Below are 18,709 nucleotides of genomic sequence, written 5' to 3' on the forward strand. Positions count from 1 at the left end.
CTGGCACAGGGGCTCATGCCTGTAATCCCTGCCCTTTGGGGAGTCACAGTGGATCACTCAAGCCCAGTTTGAGACCAGCCTGGGCAACATAGCAAGACCCCCTCCCTCTCTACAAAACATTTTTTGAAAATTAGCAGAGCAAGGTGGTGTGTATTTGTAGTCCCAGCTACTCAGGAGGCTGAGGTGGGAGGATCACAAGCCTGGGAAGTCAAAGCTGAAGTGACCTATGATTGCACCACTGCACTCCAACCTGGGCAACAGAGCAAGACCCTGTCTCAAAAAAAAAAATCATATCTAGATATATAAATACAGCACATGAAGAGATACACAGTGTTACTAAAATTCCTGGGGGAGCAATTGGGAGAAAATGTCTAAACAGGCTCTTGGAAGTGGGAATGCGGAGCAATCATGGAAAAAAAGATTGAGAAATGCTAAGCGAGGGTGGTCGGGGCACCTCTGGAGAGGTGATGATGAAGCTGAAACCAGAAGGCTGGGGAGGAACCAATGGGAAGACCAGTGGAGGCCCAAGGAGCAGCTGGGGCAGTGGGGGCGGGGCCAGGACAGAGGGTAGAGGCCAGGCTCCCAAGGGGCCCAAAGGTTCAGGGGAGCTCGGGCCTCCTGAGTGCAATGGGAAGCCATGGCAGTGAGTCCAGGGCCAGACTGATACCCTGAAGGACCATGAGGGGTGAGGAAGCTGACCTGCCTTTGGTGAGCCACCCATTGATGACACAGGATAGTCACAGGAATGACAAGAGGGCCATCTCCTGGTGTTTTTCACGCTGATAAACCCCACATCTCTCTTCCATATTCATGAAAAACCTCACCACTCCCATTCTTCCTCAGACATCCATCTCCTCCCCATGTTATAGAGAGAACAGTACATAGAGGGGCTCATCTTCTGGAGGAGTCCCCATCACCAAGATTCCGCCAGCCTCCCTCTTGTTCTGGAAGTGCTGTCAATCCGTTGGGTTTTTTGTTCTCCTCAACGCAAAATGATAGACCAGGCACGGTGGCTCACGCCTGTAATCCCAGCACTTTGGGAGGCTGAGGCCGGCAGATCATGTGACATCAAGAGTTTGAGACCAGTCTGGCCAACATGGTAAAACCCTGTCTCTACTAAAAATACAAAAATTCTAGCTATTTAGGAGGCTGAGGTCGGAGGATCACTTGAACCGGAGAGTAGAGGTTGCAGTGAGCCGAGATCGCACCACTGCACTTCAGCCTGGGAGACAGAGTGAGACTCCATCTCAAAAAAAAAAAAAAAGCAAAATGATAGCACTTTTTCAAACTTCCCATGCTCCACCCAACCCTCTTCAGATTTGGTAATGTCCATCCTGAACTTAAGAATTGCTGTCCAAGAAAAAATTAGCCGGGCGTGGTGGTGGGTGCCTGTAGTCCCAGCTACTCGGGAGGCTGAGGCAGGAGAATGGCATGAACCCAGGAGGCGGAGCTTGCAGTGAGCCGAGATTGTGCGACTGCACTCCAGCCTTGGCGACACAGCGAGACTCCGTCTCAAAAAAAAAAAAAAAAGGAGAAAAAAAAAAAAAAAAGAATTGCTGTCCAAGCTCAGATATTGGAAGCCTAGAAACAGGACTGTGGATCCTGATCAAAGGGGGCACCTCTAGGGTATCCTCCTTCACTTCACACTGCCAACCCCACCCACCCCTTCTTGCACCAGCAGCCGGGGTGGACCTTTCCGATGGGTGACTTCCAAAATCAGAGAGGAAAATGCTCCTGAATCTTTGAGGGGTTTCTTGCTAGCTTCTTCACTCTCCTGTCTCCAGACAAAAAAGGCAGCTCTGTGGACCCCAATTCCACCAGCCCACATGACCTGAGTCTGTGGAACAGCTTCCAAGGTCTTCACAGGGAAGTAGTCTCAGGGGCTAGCTGGAGCTGGGGAGAAATGCAGGCTTCCCCCAAAACTCCTTCCCCCAATGTCCTGATGGGGAACAACTTCCCTTGAACTCGGGAGGGGAGGAGAGTGTGGTGTGGGGCCAGGCGCAGTGGCTCATGCCTATAATCCCAGCACTTTGGGAGGCCAAGGCAGGAGGATCACTTGAGCCCAGGAGTTGGAAACCAGCCTGACCAACATGGTGAAACCCCATCTCTATTAAAAACACAAAAATTAGCCAGGCATGGTGGTGCACACCTGTAATCCCAGCCACTCCAGAGGCTGAGGTACAAGAATTGCTTGAACCCAGGAGGTGGAGGTTACAGTGAGCCTAGACCACACCACTGCACTCCAGCCTGGGGACAGAACGAAATTCAGTCTCAAGAAAAAAAAAAAGTGTGATGTGGCGAGCCCGAGCCCAGGGCTGGGCCCCAAACTGCTGTGCTTAGTACATCAACTGAACAGCATGGGGGTTTCACAAGGGCAGCGTGCAAGTGGCTGTTGGGTTTTCCCATCCTGTTGTCACCTGTCATCACCAGGATGGGGAGTAGGTGGTGATGACCACATGGAGCAGTCACACCTGAGAGATGAAGGAAGCTGTGGTATGTATCCAGCCACCCTTCTCTCCCTCAGCATTTTCTTTTTTTGCAGACAGGGGCTTGCTCTGTTGCCCAGGTTGGAGTGCAGTGGCACAACTGTAGCTTACTCGGCCTCAGCCTCCAACTCCTGGGCTGAAGTGATCCTCTCCCTTTAGCCTCGCCAGTAGCTAGGACTATGCTGACTTTTTTTTTTTTTTTTAATTTTTTGTAGAGACCAAGTCTTGCTATTTGTCCAGGCTGGTCTTGAACTCCTGGGCTCAAATGATCCTCCCACATTGGCCTCCCAAAGTGCTGGGATTACAGGAGTAAGCCACCATGCCTGGCCTCCCTCAGCTTTCTAAACTTCCCTCTGGATTCATTTCTTTCCCTTCTTCCCTCCTGATCACCATTTTGTCCTTGTTCTGTGGACAGATACTCCCTGCTGCCTCCCCAGGGGCTCCTCCCCGCATCCCCCGCCTCCCCGCGCCCCTGCCTGGTTGTTCTCTCCTCCCCTGAACTGGCACCCTTCTCCTCTCCTAGGGCCAAACCCCCTGCCCCACTTGGGGAGGGGAGCTAGCCAAACAGACCTGCCTCTGCCCTCCCTGGGGATCCTGAACTGAGAGCTGGGGGGTGGCCTCAGTGTTAGGGGACCAGACAGATAATGGGTAGCAATGAAGGAAGTACCTTCCAGGGAGAGGGGGCAGCTCTGTGCTGCCCATCCCCTCAGGGAAGAAGGAAAGAGGGTTGGAATAGAGCTTGTCAGACTGGATTTCCCACTCCAGGGCTACAGAGGAAAAAAGACAGCAGTAATCAGGTGTCTCAAAGAAAGGGTTCCCTTAGGAATCTGCATGCACGTTGCATCTCTTAGTAGCAGCTAATTTTGTTGCCTGCTGACTTCATGCCAAGCACTGTGTTGTGTTTTGTATGTGTTTACTATCCTTAGGAAGTTTATGAGATGACTATAAAATCTCCATTTTACTGATGAGGATACAAAAACTTAGAGGTCAGGTTAGTAATTCAAGGTTACATAGAAATATTCAACGTTGGCTGGGCATAGTGGCTCCTGATTATTATCCCACCACTTTGGGAGGCCAAGATAAGTGGATTGCTTGAGCCCAGGAGTTCAAGACCAGCCTGGGCTGGTAGAGACAAGAAACCTTGTCTCTACAAAAAATACACAAATTAGCCAGCACATGCCAGTAATCCCAGCTACTTGGGAGGCTGAGGTGGGAGGATAGCTTGAGCTGGGGAGGCCAAGGTTGCAGTAAGCCATGATCATACCAGCACTCCAGCCTGAGTGACAGAGTGAGACCTTGTCTCAAAAAATAATAATGCAATTTTAAAATAAACTCACAGTCACAGGTACCAGCGGTTAGGACATGGACACATTTTCTATTTTTTTAATAAAAAAGAAATATTCAAACTTAGTCCTGACCAATCCACCATGCCTCATTGCACATTTCCTATCTACACATAATGATGAGTTTTGTTTTGGCTTTTGTTTTTTGGGGATTTTTTTTTTTTTTTTTTTTTTTTTTTGACACAGAGTCCTGCTCTGTCGCCCAGGCTGGAGTACAGTGGCGCGATCTCAGCTCACTACAACCTCCGCCTCCCGGGTTCAAGCGATTCTCCAGCCTCAGTCTCCCAAGTAGCTGGGATTACAGGTGCGTGCCACCACACCCAGCTAATTTTTGCATTTTTTTAGTAGAGACGAGGTTTTGCCATGTTACCCAGGCTGGTCTTGAACCCCTGACCTCAGATGATCTGCCCACTCTGGCCTCCCAGAGTGCTGAGATTACAGGTGAGAGCCACCACACCTGGTCAATGATGAGTTTTAAGAGACAATCTGGCCAGGCATGGTGGCTCACACCTGTAATCCCAGCACTTTGGGAGGCCAAGCCAGGCGGATCACAAGGTCAGGAGTTTGAGACCAGCCTGGCCAGTGTCTATTAAAAATTCAATAAGTCGGGCATAGTGGTGCGCGCCTGTAGTCCCAGCTACTCGGGAGGCTGAAGCAGGAGCATTGCTTGAACCCAGGAGGTAGAGGTTGCAGTGAGCAGTGAGCTGAGATAGGCGCCACTGCACTCCAGCCTCAGCAACAGAGCGAGACTCAATCTCAAAAAAAAAAAAAAAAAAAAAAAGGCCATCTGACCCAGGGCAGTACAGAGAAGAAGAAAGGGGAATTCTGTGGACCCCCTACCTAGGAATAGTATCGCAACTCATAGGCCCTATAGAAGGGCTGGTGTCTGCAAGTTCCTCAGCTGCCAGGAATGACCTCTTTCCTCTTCCCCCATGAACGTCCCCTCCCTGAAGCACCACCTCAGCCTATAGAGAACCACGGAGGAGAAAGGGAAGACTGGCCTCAGCCTTTAGGGCCCATCTTTTTTTTTTTTTTTTTTTTTTTTTTTTTTTTTTTTTTTTGAGACGGAGTCTCGCGCTGTCGCCCAGGCTGGAGTGCAGTGGCCGGATCTCAGCTCACTGCAAGCTCCGCCTCTCGGGTTTACACCATTCTCCTGCCTCAGCCTCCCAAGTAGCTGGGACTACAGGCGCCCGCCAACTCGCCCGGCTAGGTTTTTGTATTTTTTAGTAGAGACGGGGTTTCGCCGTGTTAGCTAGGTTGGTCTCGATCTCCTGACCTCGCGATCCACCCGTCTCGGCCTCCCAAAGTGCTGGGATTACAGGCTTGAGCCACCGCGCCCGGCCAGGGCCCATCTTTTTGGGAGAACAGGTGGCCCCTTTCTGGCCTGTTTCTCCCAGGGCCCCCATTCTGGATAGTTCACGGCAGCAGCAGGTAAGAGGAACTTACCAGCTGCTCCTCTCTCCACCCCAGGGCAGCTTGTCTCATTCTCTCTTCTACCCACCTCCTCTCCCAGAATCCAGGCCACCAGATGGCCCGAGCAGGCTGTGTTTATTTGGGGCCATGGAAACCTGCAGCTTCCTTTTCCTGTTGCCTTGGGTCAGGTGCAGAGCTGGAGTCCAGCCTCAGAGCAATGATGTCATGGAAAGGTTCTGACTTTATTACTTACAACCCCTTAGCCCCGGAACTGAGTAAATGCCTGGTTTTGCTCCCCTGAGCAGCTTATTCCAGTTGCCATGGAGATGCCTCTATTCCCTTTGAGGTCTTGGGACTAAGTCAGACAGGGCAGGACCCAGGAGACTCCTCCCAACCTAGAGCCCAAGATATGTCAATTGTCACCCCTTCCTATCTGAGCTTATAAAGTCAGTGCTTGGAAAGTGGTTTATTCCTTCTTAAAGATTTGCTGTAGCAATGATGCTGAGATGGTAAAAGCTTGGTTTGATAACAATCTCCTGTTTAAATCAGCCAGCATCCCCGAGGGCACATTTTCCTAGATAATTATGTTTGTTCCTAAAAATATAACTCTTCATTAAGAAACAATCGCTAGCATTACTAATAATTATGAACATTTATTTAGCCTTGTTTCCATTTACCACATTGCCTCTCAACAAAGTAACTTAACTAAGGTTTAGCTGTTTTCAAACACTGCTTGCTCTACTTTGAACCTTTTTCAGAATTGGAACTTGTGTGTAGTTCATCCCTTAACGGCGCTATGAAAGGGTTCCAGTTAGCCGGCAGTTCTCTGAATTCTCTCCCTACTTCCCCAGGGGCCCCCTCTCTCCTGGCTGGAAGAAAGCACCATCTTGCTCCATAAAGCTGAAGGGCAGGGAACGACGTTCCACTTTTTGCAAACCTTTCTTTCGGTGTCCTGCCGCCTCCTCCCATCTGGTATTTGTGCTGCAGAGCTGCTGGGTACAAGCCATTACACACACGTGCTCAGCGGGGAATTTGCTCATAGGCTGCCTTGTAAAAAGAGCCTGGCGTTCCTAAAACTCAGCTCTATCAGAACCCAACTTTCAAAAATACATTCCTACAGAATTCATTTTATCAATACTCATGAGGTGTCCACGATGTGCCATGTTCTGGGTGCTGGGGATACAGCAGTGAGCCGGTGCCCTCCTGGAGCTCACATTCCAGCGAGGAGACAGCAATTAGACAATTAGGACTGAGTGATTTTTGTAAAGGAAGAGAAAAAAGATAAATTAGAGCAGAGTAAAGGGACTGGGAAGCGCGGGACGGGAGAGGCCCCAGGCTTGCCGGGCAGGCCTCGCTGATGTTTGAATTGGGCAGTGGGCGGTCCAGGCGGAGGGCACGGACTCTGAAAGGGAGAGAAATGGTGTTTCTGGGGCACACAAGATCGGGGCACTCTTCCTGTAGTAGCTCGCTGTCTGGCCACCGTCTTCCCCCGCCCAACCAGGCCTCCCGGAGGCGGCCGGCCCGGGAGCATCGCCGGAACCCCAGCTTGCCGCCTCCCCTCGGCGGGCCCTAGAAACTGCGCGGAACCAAAGCTTGAGGGCGACTCGAGTTTGCGGACCGCTGGGAGAAAGCGCCCGCCGGAAGCAGTCGCAAGACCCAAGCATGGCGGCCACCAGGTGCCTACGCTGGGCCCTGAACCGAGCCGGAGTCTGGCTGCTCCCACCGCCCGCACGGTGCCCACGCCGGGGGCTGCACAAGCAGAAAGATGGCACTGAGTTCAAGAGTATCTACAGCCTGGACAAGCTCTACCCTGAATCTCAGGGCTCAGACACCGCCTGGAGGGTCCCGGTGAGCCGGGAAGGACTGGACTGAAGGGGTGTTTTGTTAGGCTGTTGGGTGGCGTTAGGAACCCCGGGCCCCATTGGCCGGATGTGGAGCTACGTCGGGGGGCTACGTGACGGTTGCCGCGGGAGGGGGCTGGCTGTCCGCGCTAACCTGGCCGGGAGTGGGGTGCTTGCTGTAGCGCGAGTTGTGCAGGAGCCGAGAAGGCCGGCTGGGTATACTTCTTTCGGGCTGCCAGCTTCTCCACGTTCGTTTCCTTGGCCCTCAAGACCAAATTCCAGTCCCAAGGGGAAATATGGGCATTCTGGCCCCCCAAAGCGGACAATAAAGGCAAGAGGCTGCCAAATTGTTTGCTACCCTTTGGGACGTTACACTGTCCATTGCCTCCAGTAACCCCAGGACGCGCGAATAAAACGGCTTCTCGATCGTTCCTTCAGGATGCATTTATTTAGTCCGCTGTGTGCAGGCATTGAATCAAGCCCCGGAGCAAGAGAGATAAGACCCACCCAAACCCGTTGAGCTTCCACTTACAGGACTGGAAAAGAATACATTCATTTGTTCATTAATTCACTCACTCACTCAACAAAAGCTGTGCTAGGCTAGGGGATGGAGTAGCAAACAAAATTGAAATTCTAAAGCTTGTGGAGCTTATGTTCTAGTGGAGGGAGACAGGCAATAAGTAAATGGACTAATATAGAATGTGTGATGTAGTACTTTGGAGAAAATAAAGCCAAGAAGGCAGAAGTAGTGCCAGAGGTAGGGAGTAGGATTGCAACTTTAAGTAGGATTGTCTAAGAAGGCCCTCAATGAGGTGACATTTGAATAACAACCAGCAAGAAGCCAGACAGCAAGTCATGAGAATAGGGGGGAGATGAGCATCGTAGGCAGAGGGAAGAGAAAGTGTAATAACCTGAAGGCAGTAGCAATCACTAGGTGTGGCTCAGCAGGCGAGTCAGGAGGAAAAGCCAAAGAGAGGGATGGCTGGGAAAAGGCCTATTTCTAGGACTTACTGGCCTCCAGCCTTTTCCTCTGAACGCAAGGCAGACCTATTGGAGAGCTTGAAGCAGGAGAATGGAATTATTTTAGTTTTACAAGGATCACTCAGAGAGCCTTATAGAGAACAGATATAGGATGCCAAGATCAGGGAGACAAGTAAGGAGATTGCAGTATAGGGCAAGAGATGATAAGCAGGGTGGAAGCAGTAGGAGTCATGAGAATTGGTCAGATTCTAGACATATTTTGGAAAGAAAGCCTGCAAGATTTGCTAACTGATTGGATGTGAGAAGTGAGAATAAAAGAGGAATTGAAGTCTGGGGCCTTTTTTTTTTTTTTAAGACGGAGTCTCGCTCTGTTGCCCAGGCTGGAGTACAGTGGCACGATCTCTGCTCACTACAACCTCTGCCTCCCGGGTTCACGCCATTCTCCTGCCTCAGCCTCCTGACTAGCTGGAACTACAGGCGCCCGCCACCACACCTGGCTTATTTATTTATTTATTTATTTGGTAGAGACGGGATTTCACCGTATTAGCCAGGATGGTCTCCATCTCCTGACCTCGTGATCTGCCTGCCTCGGCCTCCCAAAGTGCTAGGATTACAGGTGTGAGCCACTGTGCCTGGCCTTTTTTTTTTTTTTTTTTTTTTTTTTTTCTGAAACAGAGTCTCACCCAGTCATCCAGGCTGGAGTGCAGTGGTGTGATCTCAGCTCACTGCAACCTCCGCCTCCTGGGTTCAAGTGATTCTTGTGCCTCAGCCTCCTGAGTAGCTGGGATTACAGGCATGCACCACCATGCCCGGCTCATATTTTTGCATTTTTAGTAGAGACAGGGTTTTCACCATGTTGGCCAGGCTGGTCTCAAACTCCTGACCTCAAATGATCTGCTCGCCTTAGCCTCCCAAAGTGCTGGGATTACAGGCGTGAGCCACCATGCCCAGCCAGGTCTGGGGCCTTGAGCAATGAAACGATTGAGTTGCTATTAACTGAGATGAAAGAGTGGCAATAGCATTCATTGTTCATCCATTCATTCAATAAAATGTTTATTGTATACCTACTGTGTCAGTCACTACTTCAGTCTAGCATGTACAGCCATGATAAACAAAATAGGATCTCTCTCCTTCGTGGAGCTTAATTCTAGTGGAAGGAGCAGGCAGTAAACAAATAGGGAAACCATTAATTAGGTAGTGAGAGCTAGTGTGATGAATAGACCAGGGTGCTGCAACAGAGTGCTGAGGCTACCTCAGCTTGTTAGTAAGGGAAGTCCTCTGAGGAGGCTTAAGGTTTGAGTCCATTAGACATCTGAGAAGAGACGTTGAGTAGTAGTTGGGTATATGGGTGTGGAGTTGAGGAGAAAGGTTTGAGTTTGAGCCCGAAAATTGGGTGTCAAAAACAGGCTATTTTCTGGTCAGGCACAGTGGCTCATGCCTGTAATCCCAGCACTTTAAGAGGCCAAGGTGGGTAGATCACTTGAGGTCAGGAGTTCGAGACCAGCCTGGACAACATGGTAAAACCCCATCTCTACTAAAAATACAAAAATTAGTCAGGTGTGGTGGCACACACCTATAGTCCCGGCTACTCAGGAGGCTGAGGCTGGACAAGTCGCTTGAACCCAGGAGGCAGAGGTTGCAGTGAGCCGAGATTGCACCACTGCACTCCAACCTGGGCAACAGAGTGAGACTCCGTCTAAAAACAAAAAACAGGCTATTCTCATCAGCATAGATGCAGTATTCTAGGGAAAGAAGGAGAGAGAGAAGTACTTCAAGGGCATGTCAGTGTTTAAAAGTTGCAAAGAGCTATCTAAGGAGAGTGAGAAAGAATCCTAGGAAGGTAAGAGGAAAATGTCAGAAGAAACAGATAGACCATGCTTCAGGAAGGAGGGTGTGGCCCATGATCTTCAGTGCTGCAGACAGGTGGAGTAGGATGAGGGTTTCACACCTAAATAATTCTTTTTCTTTTTCTTTTTTTTTTTTTTTCCGAGATGGAGTCTCGCTCTGTCACCCAAGCTGGAGTACAGTGTCCCAGGCAAGAGTGCAGTGTCATGATCTCAGCTCACTGCAACCTCCATCTCCTGGATTCAAGCAATCCTCCCGCCTCAGCCTCCCCGAGTAGCTAGGATTACAGGTGTGTGCCACCATGCCTAGCTAATTTTTTTGTATTTTTAGTAGAAGGGAAGTTTCACCATGTTGGCCAGGCTGGTCTCCAACTCCTGATCTCAAGCGATCCACCCGTCTCAGCCTCCCAAAGTGCTGGGATTATAGGCGTGAGCCACCGCACCTGGCCAACTCCCAACTTCTTTTGTCTGGAAAAGATAAAAGAAATGAAGGCAGGCTGGGCGTGGTGGCTCACACCTGTAATCCTACCACTTTGGGGGACAGATCACGCCTGTAATCCTAGTCAAGGCGGGCAGATCACTTGAGGTCAGGAGCTTGAAACCAGCCTGACCAACATGGTAAAACCCCATCTCTACTAAAAATACAAAAAAAAATAAGTAAATAACTGGGCATGGTGGCATGTGCCTGTAATCCCGGCTACTCAGGAGAATCACTTGAACCCAAGAGGTGGAGGTTGCAGTGAGCTAAGATCACACCATTGCACTCCAGCCTGGACTACAGAGCGAGACTCCGTCTCAAAAAAAAAGAAGTGAAGGCAGTTAGGGAGAGTGCACCTGAGGATGCTGATGCTTTGAGCCTGGAGGGCCAGAAGAGCCTCGGAGCAGGTGGCGTTTGCACTGGGCCTTGTGGATACAAAGATTTAAGGCTGAAGGGCATTGCTGCTTGAGGAACAGTAAGGGAGAGAGAGACATGGAGGTGAGAAGTCCTAGAGTGAGTAGTTAGTTTGACAGAAGCCCTCAGGGTGCATTTACAGTCACTGTCCAAGATGGACTGCATCATCTGGGAGTCTCCTGTGGCCCGGAAAGAACAGGGTGGCCTGCCAGACTTGTTTTTTTTTTTTTTTTTTTGAGACGGAGTCTCGCTCTGTCGCCCAGGCTGGAGTGCAGTGGCCGGATCTCAGCTCACTGCAAGCTCCGCCTCCTGGGTTTACGCCATTCTCCTGCCTCAGCCTCCCGAGTAGCTGGGACTACAGGCGCCTGCCACTGCGCCTGGCTAGTTTTTTGTATTTTTTAGGAGACACAGGGTTTCACCGTGTTAGCCAGGATGGTCTCAATCTCCTGACCTCGTGATCCGCCCGTCTCGGCCTCCCAAAGTGCTGGGATTACAGGCTTGAGCCACCGCGCCCGGCTGGCCTGCCAGGCTTGTTGCTCCAGATTGACAGAGGGGTGTTGCTTTTGGAGGCTCTCTGATGCATGTGCACTGTGGCTCCTCCTTCCGCTGGAGCCAGGCCTCTGATGGTGCCTGACACTAGCTAAGGCTAGGGCAGGGAAGGCTGGAGACATCAGATCCATTTTCCTAGAGGAGTGTTTCTGAGGTGGTACCTCTGGAGTCTAAGGATGCTTTTTCTGTCATTTTGATATGATTTTGCAGGGGACCTGAAAATACTAATGTATAATGTTTGTGTTGTGACTTTACATCTTTTCTGTTGCCTTGAACCAGTTAGGAGTCACCCAGCAGGTAATACTTATTTGACAGTGTGTACGTTACATTACAGGATGGTGCAAAGCAAGCCAACAGTGACATCCCTCTAGGTAAGTAATTTTGTTTTCTTAAAAATCAGTTGGCTGCATGGTGACATGTGCCTGTAATCCCAGTTACTCGGGAGACTGAGGCAGGAGAATTGCTTGAACCCAGGAGGTGGAGGTTGCAGTGAGCCGAGATCGTGCCATCGCACTCCAGCCTGGGCAATGAGAGCAAAACTCTGTCTGGAAAAAATAAAAAATTTAAAAAAAATCAGTTGGCCAGGCATGGTGGTGGCTCATGCCTGTAATCCCAACAATTTGGGAGGCCAGGGTGGGTAGATCACTTGAGGCCAGGAATTTGAGACCAGCATGGCCAACATGCTGAAACCCCATCTCTACTAAAAATATAAAAATTAGGCCAGGCACAGTGGCTCACGCCTGTAATTCCAACACTTTGGGAGGCCAAGGCTGGTGGATCATCTGAGGTCAGGAGTTCGAGACCAGCCTGGCCAAAATGGTGAAGCCCCATCTCTACTAAAAATACAAAATTAGGCCGGGCGCGGTGGCTCAAGCCTGTAATCCCAGCACTTTGGGAGGCCGAGACGGGCGGATCATGAGGTCAGGAGATCGAGACCATCCTGGCTAACACGGTGAAACCCCGTCTCTACTAAAAATACAAAAACTAGCCGGGTGAAGTGGCGGGCGCCTGTAGTCCCAGCTACTCGGGAGGCTGAGGCAGGAGAATGGCGTAAACCCGGGAGGCGGAGCTTGCAGTGAGCTGAGATCCGGCCACTGCACTCCAGTCCCGGCGACAGAGTGAGACTCTGCCTCAAAAAAAAAAAAAAAAAATTAGCCGGGTGTGGTGGAAAGCGCCTATAATCCCAGCTACTTGGGAGGCTGAGGCAGGAGAATTGCTTGAACCCAGGAGGCAGAGGTTGCAGTGAGCCAAGATCCTGCCATTGCACTCCAGCCTGGACAACAGAGCGGGACTCTGTCTCAAAAATAAATAAAATAAAAATACAAAAATTAGCTGGGTGTGGTGGTGGGCGCCTGTCATCCCAGCTACTCGGGAGGCTGAGGCACGAGAATCACTTGAGCCTGGGAGGCAGAGGTTGCAGTGAGCTGAGATTGCACGACTGCACTCCAGCCTGGGTGACACAGCGAGACTCTGTCTCAGAGGAAAAAAAGAAAAGAAAAAATCAGTCATTTCTCTCATCCCTCACACATTCCTTCCAGATCTCTCCAGCCCAATTAAAGAGACTGTCTCTGGGTGTGCAGAAGTAGAATCTTTGTAGCATTATTTAGAATAGCAAATAAATGATGGTGTGGCCACTCACATTGCACTATGCCGTGTGCCACGTGAATGGAGAGCTCTTGACATTCTCATGACGTGGAGCACTCTTTACAATAGATGAATCAAAAGAGGAAGACACAGGAGAGTTTATAAGCTACCATTTGTGTTTTACATCTCTATATCTCTGAAATATCTTTTTTTCGGAGTCTCGCTCTGTCGCCCAGGTTAGAGTACAGTGGCACGATCTCTGCTCACTGCAAGCTCCGCCTTCCAGGTTCACACCATTCTCCTGCCTCAGCTTCCTGAGTCACTGGGACTACAGGTGCCCGCCACCATGCCCGGCTAATTTTTTGTATTTTTTAGTAGAGACGGGGTTTCACCGTGTTAGCCAGGATGGTCTCGATCTCCTGACCTCGTGATCTGCCCGCCTCAGCCTCCCAAAGTGCTGGGATTACAAGCATGAGCCACTGTGCCCGGCCTGAAATATCTATTTCTGAATATCTATATCAATATATCTGCGTCTATTTTGATATCCATATCTGTGTAGAAAGATATCTATATCTGAAAGGAATACAGTGACTGCCTGGAGGAATAGGGAGATAAGACAAACTTGATGGCTGGGAGACAAGAGTGAGAGGCATTTCCATGAAAATAAACCATTTGCATAACTGTAAACTTTTGCACCTGTCAAGCATAAGCAAGGCCTAACAGTTACAGTCTGTAAAGCAACAATGAGCCTTTTTGAGATTTGCAGAGTGTGTGACTTCCATAAATAGTGCAAGGAAGAGCAGGCAGAGGTGCTGGTTCCCTGTGGCCCTTGCTCAAAATGACTCTAAAACAGAGGCCAGATGACCACAACCCAAGGGACAGGATACTCTGTGGCTGAGGAGCCACATGCTGCAGCAAAGCAGTTTTATAGCTTGAAGCTGTGCCTGCCTGTAGTCTCAGCTACTTGGGAGGCTGAGGCCGAAGGATCCCTTGAGCCTGGGATGTTCGATTGAGCCTGGGATGTTGAGGCTGCTGTGCCACTGGACTCCAGCCTGGGTGCCAGAGTGAGACCCTGTCTCAAAAAATAAAAATGAAGCTGTGCCGTAAGGGTAGCATGTGTGTAGGGGAGGAGGCAGAAAGCCTCTTATCTCCTCAGAACTGGAGGTGAAGAGAAGTGTCTCGTGACAGCCTCCTAGGGGGAGACAGGCAGGCAAGTGGGCAGTGGCCTGGTAGTAGCTCCTCACCAGCCTCCCACACTCTCATGAATCCCGAACCTTTCCATTCCTATAAAGACTTCGGTCAGCTGCAGCTCAAGCTTTGCCCACGTGCAGGGTTGCCAGCGATCACCATGGCAGAACTGTTCCCCTGCAGTGGCACGTGCACTTGTTACCTAGTCAGAAAGTGGATTTAATTTGATTTTTCCAAAGGAGGAAATCCTCTTAAAAGCAGTCCCAAGATGAGGCACTGCTGCTCACTGAGGCCACCGTGGTGCCACCGTGGTGCCACAGTTCCTTGCCACCCAAACTTCTTGCAGTTTCTCAAATTTTCCCAATATAATGCCTTCCCTCCATTCCTCAGATATGACAAGACTGCTTCTCATTACTTATAAAAAGGTAAGGATGAAACCTAATTTTACAGATTAAAAACAAACAAAAATTAGACCAAGAAAAACAGTGAGACTTTGCCAAGATCATGGTCACTTTGTGATGGAGCCAGTGTTTGAAGCTAGAGCTCCCAGCTCCTCATACATCCAACAGATGTTTTAACACTAACCGTGAGCTAGGCCCAGGGAACAGCCATGAACACACCATGAATTAGACACAGTCCTGCCCTCTTGGAGCTTATATAGTCTGTTGAGATTCCACATCCACCACATCTTGGATGAAACTAACTCTGTCCCTTAGTTTGAACTTTTGAAATAATCCTTGTTTTAAAACAAACAGAAAACAAGCAGCAAAAAGTGAGGGCAGCAGATCAGGTGGCATGTACGGGGCTAGAAGCAGACAGCCAAGTCCTGATTTTACTTGTGCTATCTGTGTGACTTTGAGAAAATTACTTACTCTAATTTCAGTTTTGACATCTGTGAATAATCTCCAGCTTCACTGATCCAAATGTTATATTTATATATATGTTGGCCCTCTGTATCTGTGAGTTCCACATCCATGGAGTCAACCAACTGTGGATCAAAAATCTTTGAAAAAGAGGCTGGGCACAGTGGCTCACACCTGTAACCCCAACACTTTGGGAGGATCACTTTAGCCCAGAAGTTTGAGACCAGCCTGGGCAACATAACAAGACCGCATAACTACAAAAAAATTTTAAAAAAATAATCAGCAGGGTATGGTGGTACATGCCTGTAGTCCTAGCTACTTGGGAGGCTGAGGCAGGAGGATCACTTGAGCTCAGGAGTTTGAGGCTGCAGTGAACTATGGTCGCTGCAGTGAGCTTTGATTGTGTCATTGCACTGTATCCTGGGTGACAGAGTGAGACTGTTAAAAAAAAAAAAAATTTGGAAAAGAACAAAAATGATGGTTGCAGCTTGTGCAGAATTTTTTTCTTCTCATGATTCTCTAAACAATACAGTATAGGCTGGGCGCGGTGGCTCATGCCTGTAATCCCATCACTTTGGGAGGCCGAAGCCTGATCACGAGGTCAGGAGATCAAGACCATCCTGGCTAACATGGTGAAACCCCGTCTCTACTAAAAATACAAAAAATTAGCTGGGTGTGGTGGTGGGCACCTGAAGTCTCAGCTACTTGGGAGGCTGAGACAGGAGAATGGCGTGAACCTGGGAGGCAGAGCTTGCAGTGAGCAGAGACCGTGCACCACCGCACTCCAGCCTGGGCGACACAGCAAGACTCTGTCTCAAAAAGAAAAAGAAAAAAAAATGCAGTATAACAAGTATTTACATAGTGTTTATAGCATTTATATTGTATTAGTGTTATAAGCGATCTAGAGATGGTTGTAAGTATGCAGAAGGATATGTGCAGCTTATTTGCAAATATACCATTTTATATCAGGGACTGTGCATTCACAGATTTCGGTATCCACAGGAGTCATAGAGCCAATCCCTGACAGCTGCTGAGGGATGACTGTATATAAAAGTCATTGATTGGGAGGCCAAGGCGGGTGGATCACGAGGTCAAGAGTTTGAGACCAGCCTGATCAATATGGTGAAACCCCATCTCTACTAAAAATACAAAAATTATCCGGGTGTGGTGGCATGCGCCTGTAATCCCAGCTACTCAAGAGGCTAAGACAGGAGAATTGCTTGAATCTGGGAGGTGGAGGTTGCAGTGAGCCGAGATTGCGCCACAGCCCTCCAGCCTGGGCAACAGAGCGGGACTCTGTCTCAAACAAACAAACAAACAAAAGTCATTGAAAGAGAAAGATATATAATAGGGATAGCTGTGTTGATAGTTAATTAGCAGTTTGCACATTTGCCATGAGGTAATCAGTTTTGTGTGTGTACTTTCTTCTGTTTTACAGATCGCTTGACAATATCTTATTGTCGGAGTAGTGGTCCTGGGGGGCAGAATGTGAACAAAGGTACGGGGAGCCTTGTTGCTTTCTTTTGCTTTAAAATGTAGCTGGGAGGTGGGCTTGAGGAACTCTGTGTTTATGTTCATATGGAATAAAGGGATTTTTCAGCAGAAGCTTTAATACTGCCGGCTTATAATAATCCTCTCTATTCTTTTGAATGTGGTCTGATTCTCAGACATTCAGCTGTGGGTTGCTAGGACTAGGATCGGCTTGTGAGTCTAAACAAAGAGAAATCGCAGTGTGAGGTGGCAGCCAGCTCCAAGAATGGGTTTCCTTCATTCTGGTGCAACCCATTCCCTCCATTTTTTTTCAACCCAGTAAAACTGTAAGAGAAGCACTGGGTGCTTAGTTACCGGAAGTCTATTTTTGCCCAAGAGTGCCTCACTGTCTTTGCAGACTTGTTCATAGCCAACTTGGACATAGGCTGGAATGTACATGGTTAGGTCTCTGGCCTCCCTTTGTTTCAGGATGGTCACTGGTCACCCAGGGGTTGATCCTTCCTGGAAGTCTCAGGCACCCATGCTCCCTTCTCCCTTTCATCCACAGTGAATTCCAAGGCGGAAGTCAGGTTCCATTTGGCAACTGCCGACTGGATTGCAGAGCCTGTGCGGCAGAAGATAGCCATCATGGTAACCACCATTCCTTTCTTTCCCTAGAAATCCCTCAGTGGCTTTTAAACCTTTACTCTGTAGGAATCCGGTTTTTCCTTTGTCCTCTGCAGCATAAAAACAAGATCAACAGGTTAGGAGAGTTGATCCTCACCTCTGAGAGCAGCCGCTATCAGTTCCGGAATCTGGCAGACTGCCTGCAGAAAATTCGAGACATGATCGCTGAGGCCAGCGAGACACCCAAGGAGCCAACAAAAGAAGATGTTAAACTTCAGAGAATCAGGTACCAGGAAATGCCCTAAGTTGCTATAAACTGATTTGTGTGGACGAGAGTCTACACAGGTAAGGAAGGGGCAGGGGAGAGTCCAAGGCCGGCCATGGGAGAAGCTCTAGGAAGAGGAGAGGATGCTGACCTGGGACGGAGGCAGGCTAGTGCCTGCTGGTGTAACTGCTCGGCTTCCTGGCTTCCCATTGAGCTTCCAACTCCTCTCACCACTTTGAAAAGCACTGATTGAGCATCTGGGCCTAATTGCAGTCTTTTTGTTTTCAGGATAGAAAACATGAATCGGGAAAGGCTGAGACAAAAGAGAATTCATTCTGCTGTAAAGACAAGCAGGAGGGTTGACGTGGACTGAAATCACCCTCTGCAGCCGGGAGGGCTCGTCTGGGTGTCAGGGCAGCTGCAGCTGAGAGGCCTTTCACACTATAAGGAGATTTCCTTTTTTCTTTTTGGCTGTTAATGCTTGTCTATAACATTGGAGCCATCACAAGAATGTTCATTTGGAATGAAGGTTGCAGGCACTGGTTGCATAAGTCTTTATAGGCAGTCACCATATTGTCAAACCTTAATAATGCATCTAATGTGTTAGCCACAATAAAATTCAAAACTCATTAGGTTTCCCTTCTCATTCAGAATGCTTCAGAAAACAATTCCTACCTTTTCTCTCAGTTAAATCAGCTGCACAGTTATTGACACAGCACTGGGGAACAGGAAAGGGTTCTGGTGTCTGCTGCGAAAGAACACATAGGCCAGGCGTGGTGGCTCAGGCCTGTAATCTATTTTTTTTTTTTTTTTTTTTTTTTTTTGAGACAGAGTCTCGCTCTGTCACCCAGGCTAGAGTGCTGTGGCCGGATCTCAGCTCACTGCAAGCTCCGCCTCCCGGGTTCTCGCCATTCTCCTGTCTCAGCCTCCCGAGTAGCTGGGACTACAGGCGCCGCCACTGGCTAGTTTTTTGTAGTTTTTAGTAGAGACGGGGTTTCACCGTGTTAGCCAGGATGGTCTCGATCTCCTGACCTCGTGATCCGCCCGTCTCGGCCTCCCAAAGTGCTGGGATTACAGGCTTGAGCCACTGCGCCCGGCCATGCCTGTAATCTAAACACTTTGGAAGCCAAGGCAGGAGGATCACACGAGGTCAGGAGTTCAAAACCAGCCCGCGCAACAGCGAGATCTAATCTCTACAAGAACTACAAAAATGGCTGGGCGTGGTGGCTCAAGCCTGTAATCCCAGCACTTTGGGAGGCCGAGACGGGCGGATCATGAGGTCAGGAGATCGAGACCATCCTGGCTAACACAGTGAAACCCCGTCTCTACTAAAAAATACAAAAAACTGGCCGGGAGAGGTGGC

At 49.3% G+C, this 18,709-nt stretch overlaps 1 protein-coding gene across 1 annotated transcript; it reads left to right on the top strand.

Moving 5' to 3' along the window:
• Nucleotides 1–6,885: 6,885 nt before the first annotated feature.
• On the top strand, nt 6,886–17,975 carry MRPL58 (mitochondrial ribosomal protein L58). Its single transcript, XM_010387635.2, has 6 exons — nt 6,886–7,090; nt 11,684–11,720; nt 16,423–16,482; nt 17,023–17,105; nt 17,198–17,367; nt 17,635–17,975. The coding sequence occupies exons 1-6, from the start codon at nt 6,905–6,907 to the stop codon at nt 17,717–17,719; spliced, it is 621 nt and encodes a 206-aa protein (XP_010385937.1). The 5' UTR covers nt 6,886–6,904; the 3' UTR covers nt 17,720–17,975.
• The last annotated feature ends 734 nt before the right edge of the window (nt 17,976–18,709 follow it).

This window comes from Rhinopithecus roxellana, chromosome 19 (genome assembly GCF_007565055.1).
Source record: "Rhinopithecus roxellana isolate Shanxi Qingling chromosome 19, ASM756505v1, whole genome shotgun sequence".
In the NCBI taxonomy this organism is placed as follows: Eukaryota; Metazoa; Chordata; class Mammalia; order Primates; family Cercopithecidae; genus Rhinopithecus; species Rhinopithecus roxellana.

Excerpts from the sequence above, each read along its gene's own strand:
- MRPL58 (XM_010387635.2), top strand. The coding sequence starts at position 6,905 with ATGGCGGCCACCAGGTGCCTACGCTGGGCCCTGAACCGAGCCGGAGTC. Across the intron at positions 17,106-17,197 it reads GGCAGAAGATAGCCATCATG|CATAAAAACAAGATCAACAG; the intron begins GTAACCACCATT and ends TGTCCTCTGCAG. Across the intron at positions 17,368-17,634 it reads GTTAAACTTCAGAGAATCAG|GATAGAAAACATGAATCGGG; the intron begins GTACCAGGAAAT and ends TTTTGTTTTCAG.